Source organism: Chiloscyllium plagiosum, unplaced genomic scaffold, assembly GCF_037043375.1.
Source record: "Chiloscyllium plagiosum isolate Xiang-an unplaced genomic scaffold, Cpla_swu_hap1 HiC_scaffold_29, whole genome shotgun sequence".
Taxonomy (NCBI): Eukaryota; Metazoa; Chordata; class Chondrichthyes; order Orectolobiformes; family Hemiscylliidae; genus Chiloscyllium; species Chiloscyllium plagiosum.
Genome location: NW_028270167.1, coordinates 6,543,337 through 6,567,550, shown reverse-complemented (window position 1 = coordinate 6,567,550; position 24,214 = coordinate 6,543,337). Strand labels below are relative to the sequence as shown.

General features: G+C 40.4%; 1 protein-coding gene across 2 annotated transcripts in view; it reads right to left on the bottom strand.

The window, feature by feature from the left end:
• Window positions 1–24,214, bottom strand: part of ube4a (ubiquitination factor E4A (UFD2 homolog, yeast)) — a 58,817-nt gene that overhangs the window by 7,706 nt on the left and 26,897 nt on the right. For both annotated transcript variants that reach the window (XM_043676496.2, XM_043676497.2), the window contains exons 10-17: window positions 22,880–23,006; window positions 21,835–22,142; window positions 20,834–20,966; window positions 12,587–12,774; window positions 5,844–5,944; window positions 4,671–4,784; window positions 3,810–3,984; window positions 952–1,132 (exon numbers count right to left, since the gene is read on the bottom strand). In XM_043676496.2, coding sequence (XP_043532431.2) covers window positions 952–1,132; window positions 3,810–3,984; window positions 4,671–4,784; window positions 5,844–5,944; window positions 12,587–12,774; window positions 20,834–20,966; window positions 21,835–22,142; window positions 22,880–23,006 — 1,327 coding nt within the window. The remainder of the gene's footprint in view (window positions 1–951; window positions 1,133–3,809; window positions 3,985–4,670; window positions 4,785–5,843; window positions 5,945–12,586; window positions 12,775–20,833; window positions 20,967–21,834; window positions 22,143–22,879; window positions 23,007–24,214) is intronic.

Below are 24,214 nucleotides of genomic sequence, written 5' to 3'. Positions count from 1 at the left end.
GAATGAGTAGCTAAGGCAGCCAATTATTTCTAAATATTTTACTTGGCTTCAATCCTAAATATCAAGGACAGGGCGAGTAAATTTATTGTACTTGCAGTCTTGCCCAGTAAGTAAAAATAAAAATTTAGATATGGAATGTTATGGTATGCATGTTTGTGCATTTAAACAATGGCATTCCAAACACAGAATCAAAATGGTGAAGGTAACAGCAAATACTCACATTGCAGAAGCCAATCTCAAAGAAGACTCCACATTTCAAGTTGAATATGACTCTTCTTCAGCTCTGAGGAATCATTTTCAATTTGAAATTCAACACGGTTTCTCTCTCTACTACAAAATCTGCTCAGTATTCCAATGCCTTCTGTTTTTGTTTCAGATTTTTGTTTCAGATTTACAGCATCCAGAGTACTTTGTTTATATTTCAATATTATCATTTAATGTTGGTTATTCTGCTCTGTTCTCACATATGTAACCAGCTAGTAAAAAGTATGAAACTTCGGAAACAATCAGTAGCCTGACATTTAATTTCATCTATACATTCATTTCAAATGTACAGATATTCATATGAAAAGAAACTCTTGCTTATCCAACTTAAAGTAATCACTACTGCAGTAATTTAAAAGCATGTTAAAATAGCATCCAGGTTAACCTAACAATTGAAAGGGAATATGTGTAAAGAGACTGAAAGGATTTGAAGTGAGAGAGGGGAGAAACTTATTTTGTTGTACTTTCCACTATCGTGACTCCTAATTGCAGTAATAACTCTGATGTTGACTGAACATTTCCAAGTGCCAGACCATAGGTTATGTATTTTGCAACATTCTCAGCTCTCAGAACCCACCTGACAGTCTTTTGTAATTAGGCATTAACTCGCCATATTCCAAGCCAGAGACAAGTCAAGCAATTTGTAACAAGTTGGAATTTGTATCTTGTTGAACTGTTGTCACTTACCCCAAGTTCAAATAGATGGTGCAAATGTCAGACACCAACTGTTGTGGCTTGAAGTCAAACTCACTGAAGTCCTTCACCTTAAGGGCCCCCATTTTAGGTCCAACTAAGTGCTGGAGAAAGTAGTTCAGCATTGAGATGATCCGCTCAGCAAGAATGGGATGCACACACAAAGCTTTAATTTCTGTTAGAGGGAATCATAATACGTAACTAAAATATTACAGTGTTTTGCTAGCTTTCATATACAAACATATTTTGTCCAAACATCCTTCCTCTCCAGCTTGTGCCAACTCTTGCTGGAGTAAATTTCCAGGATACATTGATTATCCAAATGGACCACTATTCATTCTTTTGCCTAATTGCTGGCACACAGTTTAACTGGGGAAAAAGTCATAGCTGAGCTCAGATCTGCATTCAATATCCAGGGTCAACAAACAGTGGCTTGGAATAAAACAAAAAGAGTCAGAATTTTCACTTTCCAACCCATGGCACACAGATCAGCAGCAACATCCCAACTGCTGCCAAGCTGAATTCAACTAACTCAGTACGGTCCAACAATCAAATTTTGGACCTCCTAGTTGAGTATGAATAGCTAGGGATATGGAGTCATGGGGAATTAATGGAGTTGAGGTACAGATTAAACCAAACTGAATGACAAAGCAAACTTCAAATGGCTGAATAATCTCTTACTGATAAGAGATTGTCTATTTTAGCATAAACAATAGCTAATATTGCACAGATATGGTTCTATGTACCAAAGTAGCACAACAGCAATGTATAGCACATTAGTGATGAGATAGCACCATGACCGACCCCCAATAAAAGTGGGAACATGAACTTGCCTCGTGGCAGCTACTTCAGAAAATGGGGTTAATTCACAGTACATTCTGGGCAAAGGCAATGAATACTCGACAGGAGGCCATTACCTACAATCTCACTTTATAAGTTAATTAAAATACTTCATGATTCAAGATATTCTTAAGCATTAATATCAAAAAATATTTGATGTCTTTAATTCTGGAGCAGCCTCTATGTTCACAGCTTTCCTGAACATCTTTGCAATGCTTCTCTACTACAGAATTATGTTTCATGGCAAGCCCTCTGATCCTATTGCCTTTCTGTTTTCCGCTGTATTCAGTGGGAATCATTAGACAGCTAGAGCTAAGGATCGGTTTTATGAACATACAAACTAGAAGCAGGTTTTGGCCATTTGGCTCCTTGAGCCTGCTCTACCATTCAACAAGATCATGGCTGATCTAATTGTGGCCTCAACTTTATTTTGCTTCCTACTCCTACAACCTTTAATTCTTCACTAATAAGGGAGTCAATCTATGCTGCTTTAAAAATATTCAATGACCATCCCTCCACCACTCAGGGGGAACAGAATCCATAGATCCACTGAGAGAAAACATTTGTTCCTCATCTCAATCTCAAATAAGATCCTGGATCTTTAAACAGCTATGCCCTGGTTCTAATTTCTCTCACAAGGTGGAACATTCTTGGAATGTCAACAGAGTTGATTGTTTACTGAAAATTGTGACCCATTATCTCGGGCATCAAAAAAACACACAGATAGATGGAGAATTACTCTGACTAAGTGGGGAAAATTCAGCAAGGCAGCACTTGGGGTGGGTGAGAGTGGATTGCGGGTTGAAGTGCACACATATAGGGATGAGGATTGGTCCTTCAGGAGCACACCAATCTTTGACTTGTGCTCCTACTGAGCAAGGTTTCATACTGGGATCACAGTTTCAAATAAACTGCTCAAATCTCGAGGAGGCTTGAAATCCATTCAGATTCTTGCTGTGGACACTAATGTGAACCCCATTTCCTCCCAAAAGAAAATGGATTAATTTCCTAAATTTATATCCTTTTATTTTTTTATAGGCTGAAGCTTGCAGAAAAAGATGGGCAGATACATGTTTCAATCAGTGGCCTTGCTACATCAAATTCTTTTCTTATGCTCCTCAGAAGCACCACAACCTCAGCTCGTGGGAGACTGGATGATGGCATGAGTGAATGTACTGTAATTTAAAATTATGCAGCTCCCTGGGACTTCTCAGCCATGATATGTTTTAATACCAAAATACTTGATTTGTGCTGTGATTAGTACTACAGTCATTTCTTTCCAGGTGAGTGAACTTACATATCTTAAAAACAAAAACAGAAATTGCTGGAAAAGCTCAGCAGGTCTGGCAGCATCTGAGGAGAGAAATTAGAGTTAACGTTTGGGGTCCAGTGACCAAGTTCTGAGGAAGGGTCTCTGGACCTGAAACGTTAACTCTGATTTCTCCCCACAGATGCTGCCAGTCCTGCTGAGCTTTTCCAGCAATTTGTTTTTGTTTCCAATTTCCAGCATCCATAGTTCTTTCAGTTTTTATTACATATTTTAAAGTTAATTTTCCTTTCAATTTTATAGAGTCATAAACTACAGGAGGCGAGAACTCGGCTCATCTTGCCTGTGCTAGCTCTGTGAAAGAATAATCTGGTTAATCCTTGACTCCTATTCTTTCACCAGAAAACTTGCATTTTCTCTTAATTTATGCTATTATCCAATTGTCTTATGAAAGTTACTGCTAAATCTGTTACTGCTGCTATTTTAGGCAATGTATTCTAGACTACAACAATTTCTAAGTTGGTGAATTGAACGTCATTGTATCACATTTTGTTCTTCTCAACTGCTTAAAAAAATTCCATATTTTACAACCCCTACAGATTTATCAGGCACTCAGCCTGCAAACAACAGGAGACTCAAATCTGCCTGGTGTGTACAAAAACCCTTAAAGACATAACCTTTCAACATCATGTCAAATCCCAAAGCTCCACTCCACTTGTTTTTACTTCATTTCAAATGTACTGACCTGAAGTAAGGAATGCCAAAGTACCGATCGTTTCATTAGACATAATGTTATGGAAGCGAGCCAGCTGCCCAAACATTTGAAGGTTGCCCTCCTTTTCCCTCCGAGCTTCGGTGGGCAAGTTATCCCATTCTCCTCTATCCTTCTCAATCTGCTGGATCTTAATCTTGCTTAAATACTGCAAAGTTTAACAAAATAAAATCCTTCAAATAACAAACTAGTTCATGCACAACTTTCAAACTGAAAATGCTATGGAGACAGAATCAAAACAACGTTAATTTCCAGTCGGTAAGATCACTTGGCAGTTTGCTGCAATTATCTTACTTGCTAATTTCTACCGAACGACTCTTCTTTCAATGCAACTGTTTATCGCCGCTTCAGTTGCTCCACTGGTTTACTGGTGAAATACACCATGTGATGCAGTCCCAAACTTTACAGAGGGGAAAGTAACACTTGCAAATCCATCGTCTATGCTTTAGTCAATTTCAACCAAGGAATTACTTGAGGCATTATCATCACCACCCCCATCATGCCAAGACTAAGGAAGAAAGAAAAACAAAATCAGCCTGCCCTGAACCATCTGGGAACTCTAGATGGAAAGTGCAGATGTCTGACTAGGCTCAACTACGGTCCCCTCAACAATCCAACAGTCTGATGCCACTCAAATTAAGAATTGCTATTTTAGAGGGAACCCTTGGGTAACTGAATCCCAATAATGAGTCGAGAAGAGGGGGAAAGAAAGGTGGAAAATAATATAATGTTATTAAATTGATCACTCTGTGTCTTCATCTTGTTTTCTTAATGTGAGGAGAGACAAGTATGCACCAGAATAATGTTAAAACAAGAATAAAAACACTAATCTACCTGGATAGCTTCATCCAACAGAAAGATGGCATCATTGATGAGCAAATTCAGAAATCGGAGGAAAAGAGGAGGGTTCATTGCTTCCAAATTGTCAAATGCATAGTCAGCTAAACTCTGCAAGGTAAACACAAACAGGACAAATAATTCATAGTTGAAAGTTTGCTAACAACTTAAGCCATTGCATTACTAAACTTGTTGACAGAATTGCATACAAAAAGTGCTTAGACTGTAGATCAGAACTTCTTGGAGGACCTTCAATACCACATCAAGGTTAATGCTCCTGTTCATTAAATTTAAATGTTTGCCTTTTTCAAGATGAAGGAAATTGGTTTTGACGAATGCAACACTTTCCAGGACTGGCATGAATCAGCTGCTTTCGGCACTCCAAGACAAGCAGAAATACAACATCCTACTCAATCCTACTGAATCCAACCTTAGCCTTGCATCCCAAGATTAGAAAGCATCCCTTGCGGCATGAGTGTGGCAATCAATTTCCCATACTGGCTACATAGCCCTGCTCTGGGATTCTAAATCAAGAGCATCAGGTCAAATTTCAAGCTAGTTAGACAATGAGCCAAACTGCTCTAAACTCAAAGCAAACTTGACAGGTAGTTTTCTGTGTATTACCCACATACAACCAGTGCAATTGATTCAACGGGTGTTTTTCAATAGCATTGTGCTTTAAAAGAAGCCACGCACACTTCAATGTACAGATTATGATCTGAGAAGCCAATGAGAAGATCCCTGCTAGAAACGATGATGGAATTTCCATGGTCTTCATTCCCTCCTCCTCCGCTGTCCTTTTTTTTTAATGCTTGCTATGACTAGACTACAAATCCCACAGAATGTGAGCAAAAGTGTTAGTCTGTGTTGGTTAAAGATAAATATCATTAACTCAATTATTTAGTTCTGGGCATAAAATGCATAACTACACCTCATTTCAATCTTGACAGTAGAATAAAATTGAAGGAGAAAGCGCTTGTGGTGCAGTGTCAGTATCAGTGTCCCTGCCTCTGAACCAGGTTCAGATCCAATTTGCTCCAGAGGTATATCATAACATACCTCAAAGGGTATTATGTATCTAAAATAGTTCAAATGGATTGAATTTAAAAAGCATACTTAATACACAATTTGATGGGATAAGAAAATACATTCAATTAAAATTAGACGGACCTTGATGCTTTGCCTGTAGTGATCATATCCCCACATATATTTTAGGATAGGATACATGGGCCGCCTGTAGTTAAACTTCTGTTCAAACTGATGTGGGTCACCTAGAAGCAGATGAAACATTAACAGTGATCATTTTCAGAATTAAATCTGGACTCTCATTGTTTGGCATTAGCTGACAAGTTCAAGTTGTCAGTGGAAACTGACTAATAAAGGAGAATACATGACGGAAAAGGCAGATCTCTGGAACACAGGCCATCATCCAGTATTGGTTCCAGCAGCACTGGTAATCTGATGTTCATCTGCTGCCAACTTACTGAAATTTCAGACAGAGATGAGATTCTACCAATATTTGCTCATTATTCTTGCCAAACCTTCATCGCTCCCACAGGCCAGAGTATCACACATTTTTAATACTAGGTTTTTCTTTAATGTACCGAAACTATTTAAAATTGTAAACACAAGAAGAATTCAAACTTCAGTCCTACCTTACCTTTCTGAAACCTGATCATGCAATCATATCTCCTATTGTTATTGGAGAGTTTATATGACACTCTGGATTTACCTTTTCCATACCCTTTCCTACTTTATGAAGATGTGATCCTCTTTCTGTTATTCTGTTTCACTCCTGACAACCAACTTTCCTCTAATCTTTCTTTGTTACACAATCCTCAGATAGGGAGAGGCTGAATAGGCTGGCTAATCTCCCTGGAGTGGTGGAGACTGAGGATTGACCTTATAGAAGTTTATAAAATCGTGAGAGCCGTGAATAGAGTGAATAGTTAAGGTCTTTTCTCCAGGGTAGGGGAGTCCAAAACCAGAGGGCACAGGTTTAAGGCAAGGGGGGAAATCTTTAAAAGGGAACCTGAGGGGGCAACTTTTTCACGCAGAGGGTGGTGTGTGCACGGAAGAACTGCCAGAGGAAGTGGTGAAGGCTGGTACAATTACAACATTTAAAAGGCATCCGGATGTGTATATGAATAGGAAAGATTTGAAGGGATATGGGCCAAAAGTTGGATTAATTTAGGATATCTGATCGGCGTGGACAATTAGGAGTGAAGAGTCTGTACATCTGTGACTCAGTCATGTGGGCTTGACTTAGCACTTGGTCTTAAATGTTTTGTGACTTCATGAGTGGGTCTGAACAAAGTCATCACTGGTCCCAGTAACACTTTTAATATAACCTTTCTGCCACTCTACATCTCTGGTGACCCATTACCATTCACCAGCCGAAGCCACATTCATTCATTTCCAGGGAAGGCTGAATGAGTACAGTCTCCCTTTCAATTATCTTGCATGGAAATACTTAGCTCCTGCTCAGTAATTTCCCAATCACAATTAAGTATTTAGAGAAGCTCAGACATTAAAGCAGGAGAATGGATGTACAAATCGGCAAGTTTGCACATGACCCAAAAATAAGTGGGAAGACAACTGGTGACAATGACACAGAGGAAAGTGAGAGCTGCAGATTCTGGAAATCAGAGTAAAAATGTGTGGCACTGGAAAAGCACAGCCGGTCAGGCAGCATCCAAACAGCTGGAGAACCAATGTTTCGAGCATAACCTCTTCCTCAGGAATGACATTCCTGATGAAGAGCTTATGCTCGAAATGTCGAATCTCCTGCTCCTCAGACCCTGCCTGACTGGCTGTGCTTTTCCAGTGCCACACTTTTTGACAATGACACAGAGTCTGCTGAGGGATATAGGCCGATTTAAGTGAGTGGGCAAACATTTGACAGGTGGAATATAATGTTGGGAAATGTGAATTTATACACTTTAGCAGATAGAGAAGCTATATATATTTTTAAATGGAGAAACATGGCAGAAAGCTACAGAACAGAAGGGTCTGGGAATCCTTGACAATGAATCATGAAAAGCTAGTATCCAAGTTCAGCGGGTAATAAGGAAGGCAAATGAAATGTTGGTTTTTTTTCAAAGGGAATGGAGTATAAAAGTTTGGAAATTTTGTAAAGATCTATGAAGCACTAGTTAGACGTCTGCTGGAATACTTATTTAATTGTAGATGCCTTATGCAAGCAAATATACTGATATTGGAGAGTCCAAGGAGGTTCACCAGGCTGATACCGGTAATGGAGAACATGTTTTATAAGAAAGCCTGTGCACCCTTTGGAATTTAGAAGAATGAGAGGCAAACTAATTGAAACATACAAGGTTCTTAGGGAACTTGACAGAGTAAATGCAGAAAGGTTGTGCTCTCCAGTCGAGGAACGGAGAGTATACTCTCAGAATAAAGGGACACCCATCTAACACAGAGATGAGGAGGGATATCTTCTCTCTCAGTGTAGCGAATCTGTGCAATACTTTACCAGCAAGTGCTGTTGAGTATTATGTATTGTGACAATACTATGATTTGGGGCAGCATGGTGGCTCAGTGGTTAGCACAGCTGCCTCACAGCACCAGGGTCCCAGGTTCAATTGCAACCTCAGGTGACAGTCTATGTGGAGTTTACACATTCTCCCAGTGTCTGCGAGGGTTTCCTCCGGGTACTCCGGTTTCCTCCCACAGTCCAAAGATGTGCAGGTCAGGTAAATTGGTCAAGCTAAATTGCCCATACTGAAAAGTGCATTAGTCAGAGGGAAATGGGTCTGGGTGGGTTACTCTTCGGAGGGTCGGTGTGGACTGCTTGGGCAGAAGGTCCTGTTTCCGCACTGTAGGGAATCTAATCTAAAGAGGTGTAATTTGTGTTGGTTACTTTTGGAGAGGTTTTGAAACAGAAGTGCAAGTTGACGCTTCCAAGACAATAAAGTAAACAGCTTGAGAGGATTTGGGGTTTTTGTTTTTACATTCGAACAATAGAAGCAGCATGAATTGGTGGAGTCAGGCTCCCACAGAACCAGGGTTGTAGTTTAGTTTTCAGTTGCTGGTGCTTTGAAGTTGCTTGTGAAAGCTGCCATACATCTCTCTGCACAATTTTGTGGGGTTTTTTGTGAACCAGAGACACATCAAATGTGAGACAATCTATTTTACTGAATTTGCCTTTGCCAACGGTGTGTTTATGGGATGTTACTGCATTGGAATAGTTACTGTTCAGTCGTTAAATAATCTATTATTCTGTTATGTTTTCCAATTCTTTCTTCTGTTTGTTGTTTAATCTGAGGTAAGAATAAAATGTGCTTTGCTTAAAGTCAAGTGATGTGACCAATCAAATTACATCTGGAACACAGCACCTTACACTTCCCTTAAATAAGTCAGGGTATAAGCTATCTCCTGGACATACTTGAAGGGGTTCTGATTTGGTCCATAGCAGTATTAAGGTCGCTAAATATATTCAAGGCTGAGATGCACAAATTTTTAATCAGTAAGGGATGCAATGGTTATGGAGAAAAGGCAAGAACGTGGGTTGGGGATTAACAGATCAGCCATGATCTCAGATTCATAGGGCACGGAAACAGACACTTGTTCCAACTCGTCCATGCCGATCAAGTTTCCTAAACTATACGAGTCCCATTTGCCTTCATTTTGGACCATACCCTTCTAAACCTTTTCTACTCATGTACCTAACTAAATGTCTCTTAAATGTTGTAACTATACCTACATCTACCACTTCCTCTGGCAGTCCATTCCACATACAAATCACTGTGTGAAAAAGCTGCCCCTCAGGTTCTTTTAAATTTTACTCCTCTCACCTTAAAGGTATGCCTCCACGTTTTGAACTCCCTCACCCTCGGAAAAAGATATTTGCTTGTCACTTTATCCATACCTCTCATGATTTTATAAACCTCTATAAGATAACCCCTTAAAGCTCCTATACTCCAGCAAAAAAAGTTTGAGCCTATCCAGCCTATTTTTTTAACTCACTCTCTGGCAACATCCTGGTAAATCTTTTCTGAACCATCTCCAATTTAATAATATCCTTCCCATAGCAGGGTGATCAGAACTGGACACCGTACTCCAAAAGTGGCCCCACCAATGTCCTATACAAACATCTCCTATGCTCAATGGTCTGAGCAATGAAGGCAAGCATGCTAAACACCATTTTAACCACCTGTGACATAACCTTCAAAGAACTATGGACCTGAACGTCTCTCCGTTCCACAACATCACCAGCTAGAGAAGAGAATGCTCAGCCACTCGCTGAGATATTTGTATCATGGATAGCCATGGGTGAGGTGCAGAAAAACTGGAGAGTGGCTAATTTGGTGCCGCTATTTAAGAAAGGTGGTGTGGAAAAGCCAGGGAACTATTGACCGGTGAGCCTGACATCAGTGGTGGGTAAGTTGTTGGAGAGGATTCTGAGGAACAGGATTTACATGCATTTGGAAAGGCAAGGACTGATTAGGGACAGTCAACTTGGCTTTGAGAGTGGGAAATCATGTATCACTGACTTGATTAAGGTTGATTAAGAAGTTACAAAGAAGACTGATGAAGACAAAGCAGTAGCCATTGTCTATTTGGACTTCAGCAAGACATTCAACATGGTTCTGTATGGTAGCCTGGTTAGATCAAATGGAATCCAGGGGGAATGAGTCAACTGGATACAAAACTGGCTTGAAGATAGGAGACCTACAGTACCATCCCATCAAGGTGATCATCCCCTTCTTATTGTTGTGGTTCTGTTTGCCGAGCTGGGAATTTGTGTTGCAGACGTTTTGTCCCCTGTCTAGATGACATCCTCAGTGCTTGGGAGCCTCCTGTGAAGCGCTTCTGTGATGTTTCCTCCGGCATTTATAGTGGTTTGTCTCTGCCGCTTCCGGTTGTCAGTTCCAGCTGTCCGCTGCAGTGGTCGGTATATTGGGTCCAGGTCGATGTGCTTATTGATTGAATCTGTGGATGAGTGCCATACCTCTAGGAATTCCCTGGCTGTTCTCTGTTTGGCTTGTCCTATAATAGTAGTGTTGTCCTAGTCGAACTCATGTTGCTTGTCATATGCTGGAACTGACAACTGGAAGCAGCAGGTACAAATCACTATAAATGCCGGAGGAAACATCACAGAAGCGCTTCACAGGAGCTCCCAAGCACTGAGGATGTCACCTAGACAGGGGATGAAACGTCTGCAACACAAATTCCCAGCTCGGCGAACAGAACCACAACAACGAGCACCCGAGCTACGAATCTTCTCCCAAACTTTGATCCCCTTCTTATTTCTGAGTTCCATACATATAGCTTCAGTGAAGCACAACTATCATGTTTCCCTTAATCAAAAATGCTACCCTCTCTCCACTCTTGCCCCTCATTCCATCCTTCCTATAGCATCTAAACTGTGGAACATTAGCTGCTGGTATTGACCCTCCCTCAGCCATGTTTCCCCCAATAGCTGAAATGTCCCAGTCCCATGTTCCCATACAAGCTCTGAGTTTATCTGCTTTACCTGTAAAATTACATTTATTTCAATGCATGGGGACTAATTCTTCAGAGTTACCTCGTTCTCTGACTTGCTCTTTAAATTCAGAACCATCTTCATCTGTTTTTCTATTCTCACAACTACTGAGGATGACATATCTCCTTCCCAGGAGGACATTAGTGAACTAGATGGGTTTTTCTTCTAATGGTAAGTGAAAATAGTCTATTAGGCTAGCTTTCATAATTCTAGATTTTATTGAATTTAAATTTCCTCCTCTTCCATGGTGGGATTCAAATCCATCTCCCCAGATCATTAGCCTGAAGCTCTGGATTACCATTACTCCAACGCCTCCCCGTAATGGCCGTAAACATCACAACCTTGCCAATCCTGCTCTCAGTCAAAATCTGCATATACATTTCCTGGAGCTGTTCCGCCTGATTTTATTTTCTATCTAATCCAGAAGATATGTTAATTTTAATTCTCTTGCTGCTGTCCTAACTGAGAACAATTCTCATAGCATAGAACAGGGTCTGAATGTGGTGTTTGTGTGGTCCTTCTTGTTTTTAAAAAGTGTTAATATGTAGAAGCAAAAGCTTCTTTTGTTAACTTTAACTAAAATTAGCTTTAGTACAGTTGATGCTTCTACAGTTACTGTCTCTGAGTAATCTGCATTCATTGGCCATTAGCACAACCACAGGATGACTCTAGCAAAGATATGAAAGTGTAAGTATGAGCCAGGTGGAACATGCCTGGCTTTGTAACATTATGCAATCATATGAGAATTGAGTCAGCTGTGTTTTTTTTAAATGCCTTTTAAGTATTTATTATCTATACTCGATTTAAACTTGACAAGATAAGGCAGTTTTGAACTTGTGCCATGATGATCTACTTTTTCCTTCTTGGTCAGGGTAAAGGTAGAGATGCATGGCAGAGACAAAAGTACCCAAGATCCTGTACAATTAAGGCAAATCTAAAAGAGTTGTGTTCTGCAATCTCTAGTACTCCAGCTTAGTCTGCACACTCATTTATTCAAGTCTTATAACCCAGTGTACTCAGGTATCTACATTCTGAACACTTTAGCATTAATCACTGTCAGAATGCTTGTCTTGCATATAACTCTTGTTGCACTTGCCCTGCATTCTCTCTTCCTGGTGTGTTGTTCTGGGTTTACATGCCACAGTGACTGCACATGGACAAGGCTGTGCGCATAGAAATCAAATTTCATTCTCTCTGAGAAATCAATGCAATTAATGAAAGTATTAACTTAATTCCGGCAGTTCTGTTGGAAAAGAGAAATTTACTCTCTCATAAAGTGGAATGGTTTTGTTCATATTGTGCCTCTCTCAAAGTCAGGGCATTCCAATTGTGCTTCACAGCCAAAGAAGAACTTTAAAAGTCGAGTAAACATTATAACTCTGGCATTTACTCTATGTTTCAAACCTACCTGTAAATTCAATGTCCACAAACACTTTGATAAGTGCTTCAGCGAGATAGTGTGCGTGCTGGTATGAGCTGAAGACACGTTGCCGGTGGAACATGCTGCTGATCATTGGGTTCTGCACTTGCTCCATGTGAGGCATCACAGCCTCAAGGACCTCAGCCAGCTTCGCTCGCAAGTGAGGGTTCTTCATCCTAAGAGAGAACACAAGGAGGGAAGGAAAGAAAAAGGTGTTTTGATCAAGCAACAAACATAATCCAGTTATTCAGACTTAGACTGCACAGACAAATTAAATTGAACAATTAAAAATCTCACAAAATAATCAATTAGTCTTGTTGGAAGGCTTTTTGGGTGTCGTGCCTTAAATACATTATTGAAAAATATTTTAATACAAAAATTTAATAAAAATATTTTAGGCCTTGGTGTAATATGTTTAACTCAGTTAAGCTGTTAAAATCCCACAGGCCTATAATACTTCTTTTACACCTTTCACCAACTTCAAAAGTCCAAACTTGAACTTATTGGAAAATCTAGTGACAACGTGGACCAATATTACAGATTAAAAGATCTTTGTGTAACCCTCATTGCTGCAAATTTTACTGCAGAGAACATCTTTTCTTGTATGCTTTTTTTCAGGAACATAAGACCATAAGACAAAAGAGCAGAAGTCAGGCCATTCAGCCCATCACGTCTGCTCTGGCCATTCAATCATAGCTGATAAGTTTCTTATCCCTAATCTCCCCGTAACCCTTGATCACCTTGACAATCAAGAACCTATCTGTCTCAGTCTTCAACATACTCAACGTCCTGACCTCCACAGCTTCTGTGGCAGTGAATTCCATCGATGCACCAATCTCTGGCTGAATAAGTTTCTCCTCAGCTTCGTTCTAAGAGGTCTTCCCTTTACTCAAGGCTGTGCCCTCAGGCCCTGGTCTTACCAATGGAAAGATCTTCCCAACATCCACTCTATCCAGGACAATCAGTATCTTGTAATTTTCTATTAGATCCCCCTTCATCCTTCTAAACTCCATTGCGTATAGACTCAGAGGCCTCAAACATTCCTCATATGTTAAGCGTTTCATTCCTGGGACCATTTTCATGAACCTCCTCTGAACACACTCCAGGGCCAGTACATCCTTCCTGAGATGTGGGGCCCAAAACTGCGCACAATACTCCAATTAGACCTGACCAGAGCCTTCTAGAGCCTCAGAAGTACATCCCTACTTTTATATTCAAGTCCTCTCAAAATAAATGGCACCATTGCTTTGCCTTCCTAATTACTGACTCAACATGCAAGTTTACCTTGAGAGAATCCTGAACAAGAACCTCCAAGTCTCTTTGCACTTCAGACTTCTGAATTTTCTCCCCATTTTCTCCTCCCTGGCTCTATTCTTTCTACCAAAGTCCATGACCTCTCAAGTTTCCATATTGCACTCCACCTGCTGCTTCTTTGCCCTCTCTCCTAACCTGTCCAAATCCTTTTGCAACTTCCCCACCTCCTCGATACTACCTGTTCCTCTACCTATCTTTATATTGTCTGTAAACGTAGCCAGAATGCCCTCAGTTCCTTCATCTAGATCGTTAATGTATAAAATGAAAATTTGTGGTCTCAGCACTGAGCCTTGCAGAACACCACTTGTCACGGGCTGCCATCCTGAGAAGGACCCTTTTATCTCCTGCTAGACAGCCAAGCTGCTACAATCTTGCCTCTAACACCATGGGCTCTTATCTTACTCAGTAGCCTCTTGTACAGCACCTTGTCAAAGGCCTTCTTGAAGTCCAGGTAGATGACACTGATTGGTACACCATGGTCTAACCTACCTGTTATTTCATCATTGAATTCTAGCAGATTTATCAGGCATGACCTCCCCTGATGAAACAATGCTGACTTTGTCCTATTTTACCATACATTTCCAAGTATTCAGAAATCTCACCCTTCACAATGGAGTCCAGGATCTTATAACAACCGAGGTTAGGCTAAGTGGTCTGTAATTTTCTGTCTTTTGCCTTACTCCCTTTTCAAACAGGGGTATCACATTAACAACTTTCCAGTCCTCTGGGACCCTCCCTGATTCTAGCAATTCCTAAAAGATCACCATTATCCCTTCAGCTATCTCCCTTAGAACTTGGGGTGTAGTCCATCTGGTCCACCTTCGGGCCATTCAGTTTTGCCAACACCTTCTCCTTGGCAATGGCCACCATACTCAGCTCTATCCCTCACTCTCTTGAATTTTTGGGAAATTACTCGTCTTCCACTGTAAAGACTGACACAAAGTAATTATTCAGTTGCTCAGCCATTTCTTTGTTCCCCAGTACTATCACTGCAGTATCATTTTCAATTGGCCCAAGTCCACTTTTGCCCTTTATATATCTAAATAAACTTTTACAGTCCTTCCATTATATCACTGGCTAGCTTACACACATATTTAATCTTCTCCTTCCTTTTTTTTAGTTGCCCTCTGTTGGTTTTTGTAAGCTTCTCAATCCTCTGGTTTCCCACTGCCCTTCGCCACCTTATATGCTTTCTCTTTTGCTTTTCTGATATCCCTGACTTCTCTCATCAGCCATTGTTGCCCCATCTTCCCTATTCCACACTTCTTTTCTCTCAGGATGAATCTCTGCTGTGTCTCCTGAATTACTTCCAGAAGCTCCTGCAATTGATGTTCCACTTTCTTTCCTGCTTGGCACCTCTCCCAGTCAAATCTATCCAGCTCATCCCTCATGCCTCTTTTTCGATGCCTTTATTCAGCTGTAAAACTATTATCTCTGATTCTATCTTCTCCCTCTCAAATTGCAGACTAAATTCAATCATGTTATGATCACTGTCTTTGAAGGATTCCTTCACCTTAAGCTCCCTTATTAAGTCTGCCTCACTGCACAACACTAAATTCAGTATTGCCTGTTCCTGAGTAGGCTCCTCCACAAGCTGTTCCAGAAAGCCATCTGGTAGACATTCCACAAATTTCTTTTCTTGCAATCCACGATCAACTTTATTTTTCCAGTCCCCCTGCATTTTGAAATCCTCCACAATAACTGTAATTTTGCCTTTCCGAAACATCTTTTCTGTCTCCTGGTGTATTTTGCACCCCAGCTCCTGACTGCTGTTTGGAGGCCTACATGTGACTCCAGCTTTCTATATTTGCCAAATGGAGCACTAAAATCCATTTTCTGACTATTTTCCTCAATTAAAACAGGCAAAATGCATTGGCATTACTAGCACAGATATAATTATTGGCACCAAAATTTATATTGGCTTCTTGAATTCAGTGAGACTTTTGCCAATTGTTTTAAACAGATGCTTACGTAACCCAGAAACTCATGTCTGTGCACAGAATTTGAGTTGGGTGACTTGATTTGTAATGCCAGTGGTTTCTCTGAGGAACAACATTGGTCTCAGCAGATCGCTGCAAATGAATAGCCAGCCTGGGGTTGATGTGGGAGATGAGGCTTGGTAATTATCTCATTTGTGTAGGTGAAGCAAACTAACATGTACACGTAGCAGCATGAGTTATTTCAGTAGAAATACATTTACAAGAACGTCTTTGAAGTGTGGCGTGCACACAGCCAGAGAGACTGGATTAAAGAAAGGAAAATCTGCACCTATTTTAGACTAGTTCTTACTTAAGAACAGAACATGTCAACACAAAATAGTTCTCTTCAAAAAAAAACCCTAAGTATGATTACTCTAGATAAGATTGGAGTTAAAAATAAACCTCAAGTATGAGAAGATTGGAGTATACAAGATAGGAGATCTCATAACAACAACATAAAGTCAAAACTTAAGTGAGCTCACGGAATTTATAGCAGAAATATAAACGATTACTTCAAATGAATAGGTGCTCACTTTTCCGTATTTCAGGGTACAGCTTCTCCCCACTGTATCTCTCAGTGCCTTAAAGTTTCTATTACAGGAATGTAGCAAAACAGAGACAGCTTTACTGCTGAACCTCATGAGCAGAAAACAACAGCTTCCTCTAGTGGAAAGGATCAGATCCTGCAACTTAACTTGGACTGCATGCTGAATCTTATTTACAGAGTCATAGTCATACAGCATGGAAACAGACCCTTCGGTCCAACTCATCTGCACCGACCAGACTTCCCAATCTGATCTCGTCCCATTTGCTAGCATTTGGTCCATATCCTCGAATGCCTTCCTATTCATATATTCATTCAGATGCCTTTTAAATGCTGCAATTCTACCAGTCTCCACCACTTCTTCTGGCAGCCCATTCCATACACGCACCACCCTCTGTGTGAAATAGTTGCCCCTCAAGGTCCTTAAATCTTACTCCTCTCACCTTAAACCTATGCTTTCTAGGAAATAAGATCTTCGCCATGCACCCTGTCTATGCCCCTCATGATTTTATAAACCTCTAAGATTACCCCTCAACCTCTGACACTGCAAAAAAAATGTCCTAGCCTTTTCACCATCTTCCTATAGCCCACACCCTCCAGCCCTGGCAACATCCTTGTAAATCTTCTCTGCATCCTTTCAAGTTTCACAACATACTTCCTATAGAAAGACCACCAGAATTGTATGCAGTATTTCAAAAATGGCCGCACCAATGTCCTGGATAGCCACAACATGATGTTCCAACTCCTACACTCAATGTTATGATCAATGGAGGCAGTTATGCCAAATGCCTTCTTCACCACCCTGACTACTTGTGACTGCACTTTCAAGGAACTATGCACCTGCACCCTAGGTCTCTTTGTTTGGCAACACTTCCCAGCTTCCTACTATTACGTATATAAGTCCTGCCTTGGTTTGCCTTAGCAAAATGGAACACCTCACGTTTATTTAAAATAAACTCTGTCTGCCACCCCTCAATCCAACTGATCAAGATCCAGTTGCAATCTGAGATAATCTTCTTGATTGTCGACTACAACATCTATTTTGCTGTCATCTCCAAACTTACTAACCATGCCTCCTACATTCACATCTAAATCATTTATATAAATATGATAAAAACAAATAAGACCCTGCACTGATCCTTGTGACACATGACTGGTCACGGGCCTCCAGTCCGAAAAACCAGCCTCCTTCACCACTTTCTGTCTCCTACCTTCAAGTCAATTTTGTATCCAATTGACTAGCTCCCCCCCAGATCCCATCTGATCTAACTTACTAAACAGTCTACCCGCAGAACCTTGTCGAATGCTTTGCTGACATTTACCATTCTGTCTTCATCAAACTTCTTTGTCACTTAGATTAGATTACTTAGTGTGGAAACAGGCTCTTCGGCCTAACAATTCCACACCGACCCGCTGAAGCGCAATCCACCCAGACCCATTCCCCTACACCTAACACTGCGGGCAATTTAGCACGGCCAATTCACCTAACCTGCACATTTTTGGACTGTGGGAGGAACCCGGAGCAAACCCACGCAGACACGGGGAGAATGTGCAAATTCCACACAGTCAGTTGCCTGAGGCGGGAATTGAACCCGGGTCTCCGGCGCTGTGAGGCAGCAGTGCTAACCACTGTGCCACCGTGCCACCCAAAAACCGTACCACCACTTCTTCAAAAATCTCAATCAAGTTAGTGAGGCACGATTTCCCATGCACAAAACCATGCTGACTATCCCTACTCATTCCTTGCCTTTCCAAATACATGTACTGTCCCTCAGAATTGCCTCCAACAACTTAGCAACCAGTGACATAAGGATCACCAGGCTACAGTTCTCTGGCTTGTCCTTACAGCCTTTCTTAAATAATGGCACCACCTTAGCCACCCTCCAATTCTTCTGGTACCTCACCCTTGGCTGTCAATGATACAAATATCTCAGTATGGGACTCAGCAATCTTTTCTATAGATTCCCACAAAGTTCTGGAAACTCTTAATGAAGTCCCAGGAATGTATCTACCTTTATGCATTTTAACATGTCCAGCACCTCATCTTCAGTAATCTGAACTCTTTTCAAGTCTTCAATACTTATTTCCCCAAGTTCCTTGACTTCCAAGACCTTTTCCACAGTAAATACTGATACAAAACATTCGTTTAGTATCTCACCAATTTCCTGTGATTTCACATATAAATGGCTACGCTGATCTTTAAGCAGTCCTATTCTCTCCCTCATTAATCATTTGTCCTTCATGTATTTGTAGAAATTCTTTGGATTCTTCCTAACTATTTGCCAAAGCTATCTCATGTCCCCTTTTTGCCCATATGATTTCCCTCTTAACTGTACTCCTACTGCCCTTATACTCTTGAAGGGATTCACCCGACCCCAGCTTTCCAAACTTGATGCCTCCATCATTTTCTTGACCAGCGCCTCAATTTCTCTAGTTATCCAGCATTCCCTATTACTACCAGCCTTGCCTTTGACACTAACAGGAACATACTGTCTCTGAACTCTCATTATCTCATTCTTAAAAGCCTGCTACTTCTCAATCATCCCTTTCATAGAATCACAGAATAAAAGAGCAAAAGAGGTGATCATTTGGCAAATAGTGCTAGAGCTGCCACTTTGGTGAAGTTCTACAGTTAATCCCAATCCCTGTCCCCAGACATTATGCAAAAATAGTCAACAATCTCACAGATAACTGCACCAACAGTATTTTTTAACTGATGTTCAAGAAGGTGAAATGGAGCAATACAGGCTCTAAAAGGTTTCCATTTAAGCCTTGACAAATATCTGAATAAGGCAAATTTGACAACTTGGGAAAGCTCGAGCAAGAATCGAGATTGAGAACCAACCTTGGGATGCAAAATTACCAACTGTAGCATTGCAGCTATTTTAATAATTAACCTTGCTCAGAAGGAACAGACAAATTAAGTCACCAGCCTTTTAACCAAAACCTAGATCTGAATCCAGCTTAGATCAATGGAATTTTCACAAGTTAATAAATTTAATTAATTTGTGGAATATGGGTATCGCTGGCCAGACAAGCATTTACTTACCATCCCTAATTGCCCTGAAGGCAATTAGGAGTCAATCTCATTGCTGTCAGTCTGGAGTCACATATAGGCCAGACCAGATAAGGCCAGCAGATTTCCTTTCTTAATTGACACTGATTAATTAGATGAGTTTTACCATCTTTGGACAACAGTTTCATGGTCATCATTAGACTGTTAATTTCATGTTTTTCTTGAGTTCAAGTTCTGCCAACTTGCCATGGTGGATTCAAATCCAGGTGCCAGAATACTACCGGAATCGCCTGGTTAATATTTTAACAATAATGCCATTAGGCCATCACCTCCCATGTTTAAGTCTTGAACTGTCTCTTTAATTCAAGACAATAAAATGTGGCACGCTACCAACAACCAGCTGTGTGACGTGGTTACTGTGGGTTCTGTGGGCTGGGCCAAGTCTTATTGAAATCTAGTTTAGTGAATGAAGTGTAGCGAAGAGCGAGAGAGATGCTGCTGGGTGTGAAAAGAATAAAGAAACTAAGAGATAAAGCAGAGTGCTCGAGAGACCTGATTCTCCATCTGAAAGGACAAACCTTGTGGAAATTCAAAGGCCAACATGCAGTCAGTAAATGCCTTGTTATTTGACGTCAATTCACTTATGGTCAAAAGGTTTGAAGGAAGCGACTTTCAAGAACACTATGGAAGACATGCACTGGTGTAATGAGAAGACAGCCTGTGGAAACACAGGAGGGATGTGAGGCTTGAATGCAGTGTAACGAATAGACATGGTAGGAGGGTCATCTTTTCTTGAGTCAGATGGTTTAGTTGCTTACTAAGTGATATTTAGGCAATGTTGATTTTAGTTTGTTATAGTATAAATCTTAAAACATGAAGTCTTTTACATGATCTTTCTTATTGGTCACTGGGAATTCAAACCCCTTTTTAATAGTTAGTCCCCTGCATGAGAATTGTAACAAATGAAAGTCTTACATCAGATGGATTTTTCAGCTTTAAGTAAAATGAATTGAGCAGTTTCAATCTAAGTCTGACTGGCTGAAGAGATTTACTGCAGAGCTCAATGGCAAATTTACTCCACGTGTCTGCAAACAGACTGACGCAGATAATGTAAAAATGGCAAAGTGATGTAGTAGAAAGTGCTCTTCTGAAGATGAAAGTACATTTATGGGTCAGAGTAGAGGGAGCATAATTCAGCATCTGACCATGCTATGAATTCTCTGAAATTGTTTCTTTATGATACTACTAAATGTGAAAGTACATCAGGGCCAACATCCTCAACTTTAATGCAACTCACATAAAAACTGCAGCAACCTCAAACACTGGGTGCTTGGTGACACAAGATTTTGTAATGAATTTTGTCATGGACTCTTCAGTATTACCTCTCTACGTTACCCATGAACACAGTGACAAAGTGTAGAGGTTGCTCTAGGGAATTGCCTGCAGTTTCCAGAATGTCATCTGCAAATCTCCGTAGGAAGATGAAGAAATCTCCAAGATTGTCGGCAAAGAACTCTACAACAAGGAAATCAAATGAAATGAGTCAAAAGGATCAGTACAGAGTAATATCTTGAAAATGGATTACAATTTCGATTAGTTGTACTGAGCTGAAGAGCCTCCTGCCAAATAGACCTCATCCTTCCAATGTGCTAACTCTGAAAGCTTTCCATTACATTCTGTTAATACCCACCAGCATGACGGTGTGGATTTTAGTGGAACATCTCACACAGAAGACAAGAAGCCTTGTCCATTTGCAATGTATAAACTAAATTTTTCACTTAAGATCATTGTAACATCCACTGCACCAGAGTGAAATAAACCCCAATGAACAGATCACTCCTTCACTATACCATTCCAAATCACCTCTGCTGAGGCACATTGTTTCGTGATGCATTGCAATGAAATTTAAACTATATACCTTCAAAAATAAACAACAACAAAGCTTACCAGGTGCACTGCACTCAGGAAAGACACATTTCGAAGCTGGAGTGAGGGCAGGTGTTAACCATGAGCCTGTACCTCAAGGCAACATTAGGAAGTTGAAAGGAACAATTAATCTCAAATGGTTGCTAGGACATAGTGGAAAATGAGTTCAAGGCACTAACTCTTCATTGCAGCTGCAAGATACTGGGGCAGTATTAAGTGGTTGATAAATGATTGACAGCTACCTTTAGACCAAATTAACTATTCTTGAAGTAAATGAGACTACTATTTGCTTCTAAACAAAGCATTTTTAGTTGACTTGCCATGGTATTGCTCACAAATTGGGAAATGGCATTAGAAACATTAAAGAGAAAAAGATACAACAAAGAACAGAAACGTTTAGATGGAAGAGGGCATCATCTTCAAGATTCACAAATCTTCAAGAAGGCATGCTATATACCTGGGACATGAGAAAGCATGCAGTATTCCAAGTCCAGAAGTGGGAAGGTCACCTCCACGTAGTCTGTTCCTTGATTGCCCAATGCAAACTGCACCAGTATTGTTGTGGTGGAAATCTGCAAATTCATACAGTTCTGGAGCATCTGTGGCTCTGTGGCAGCTGCTTTGGTCGATAAATAAACTGTCATCAGCCGTTCAAATTGCTCACGTAGGTTTTCTGCAGCTGGACTGGAAGACTGCTGTGCCTCTCTCCATGCAACTTGCAGTCGGTGTAGGCTTTGGTTCATCTTTATCATTTGATCGTGTAACCTGTGAAGGTGAAGAACACAGCTTTCTCATTAAAAGACTAATCCGAAGAGGCAGAGCATTTACAGAGGAACATCACAAAAGATATATTGCATCAGCAGGACAACTCAAGACGGCATAGCTATTTTTCCAGAGATCGAGATCGAGCAATTCCCCTCTATTTTTATTTAAAACATATTTTTTGTTTTAAACTTAATCTGCTTTTCTCAGACGCTTTCCATCTTCTCTTAGGAATTAACCGATGAATTGATGTCTCCAGGACTACAGGAGGGGCGGAATCAAATTGAACCTGAAAATTCTTTAAAGGTAACAAATGAAAAAATTAACAGCAAGATTTTACAAAGTGCATCAGCATGTCTACATGTGACATCAATTAACTTCTCAAACTTCATATGTAAATACGAAGTTATTTAACATTTATGTCCATATAAAACATAGGCCATTCAGCCCCTCGAGTCCGCTCCACCATCCAATGAGATCATGCTTGATCTGTGGCCTAGTGGAAAATGAGAGTGTCAGGGTAATAATTGATGAAAGCTTGACCATTATCAGCCATTCAATGAGGGTCATGCCCTCACACCCTTCCCTTGATACATACCCAGTGCATTGTTAGGAAAGCCTTCTCCTATGATCCCAGGAAAGGAAAAATTAACAGGTTGAAGACGTGATTTAATTGCACTTTTAATGCACTTTCTGACCATTTTTCCTTATGCTATGAATTGCACATAGACTCTCAGTACCTGTGAAAACCTAGGTGTAAGGCAAACTGAGTCAGGATTAAATTCTCTGTGACCAAGTTGTATGTTTGAGCAAAAGACGGTTCCAGTCCCTGAGGTATCGGGATCAAACAGGTCTCCTTGTCCAAACCTAAGGCAAAGGAATAAAACAACTTTCACAAAAAGAATTTCCCATTTAAAATATCCTAATAAAATGTAACCATTCACAGCTTTTACATAACAATGCTGCTGGTAAGATATCTTGGCTTAGGAATTCAATGAGTCTATGCCCATTTTACAGATATTAAAATTGGCAAAGTGTCCAAAATGGCCGAAAACCAATGTGTACATTCTGTGCAAAAAGGATACAGATTGCCATATTGGCATGGGTGTCAAAAAGTATGTTAAAGAACCACAGCTCAGAGTTAATGGATGCAAATAAGGGGCTTTCCATCTTGGATTTGTTCTTTACCCAACTGGACTGCCTTTAACAGTTTGTTACTTATGGGTGTGGAGCCAGATTGGCAGGTGTGCTCCTTGGTTCTTTGCTCCACATTATATTGACCTGATGTAATTTATTCCAGGACTTTGTGGAAGTTTAGGCAGGAAATTGCAAGGCCCTTTGCAGAAATATTTCTATCATCTATAAACACGGGTGAAGTATCAGAGGACTGAAGAGTGTCTAACATTGTGCTTTTGTTTAAGAAGGGACTATAGATCTATGAGTCTGACTTCAGTGGTAGGTAAGTTGTTGGAAGCGATTCTAAAAACAGGATTTATATGTATTTGGAGAGGCAAGGAACGATTCGGGATAGTCAGCATGGTTTTGTGCAAAGGACATTGTGCCTCACAAACTTGATTGAGTTCTTTGATGGAGTAACCAAGAAGATTGACAAGGGCAGAGAAGTGGATATTCTTTACTCAGACTTTGACAAGGTTCCACATGGTACACTAATTACTAAAGTTTGATCACATGGGATTCAAGGTGATCTTGCCAATTAGATACAAAATTGGCTTAACAACAGGAGACAGAGAATGATGGTGGAGAGTTGATTTTTGGACTAAAGACCTGTGACTAGCAGTGTTCCACAAGGATCGATGCTGGGTCCACTTTTGTTTATCATTTATATAAATGATTTACATGAGAATATAGAAAGTATGGTTAGTAAGCTTACGGAAGACACCAAGATTGGTAGTACAGTGGACAGTGCAGAAAGTTATCTAAGATTGCAAAGAGATCTCGATCAATTGGGTCAATGGACTGAACAGTGGCAAATGGAACTTAATTTGGATAAATACAAAGTATTACATGTAGGTAAAAGAAACAAAGACAAGCCTTGTACAATTAAAAGTAGAACA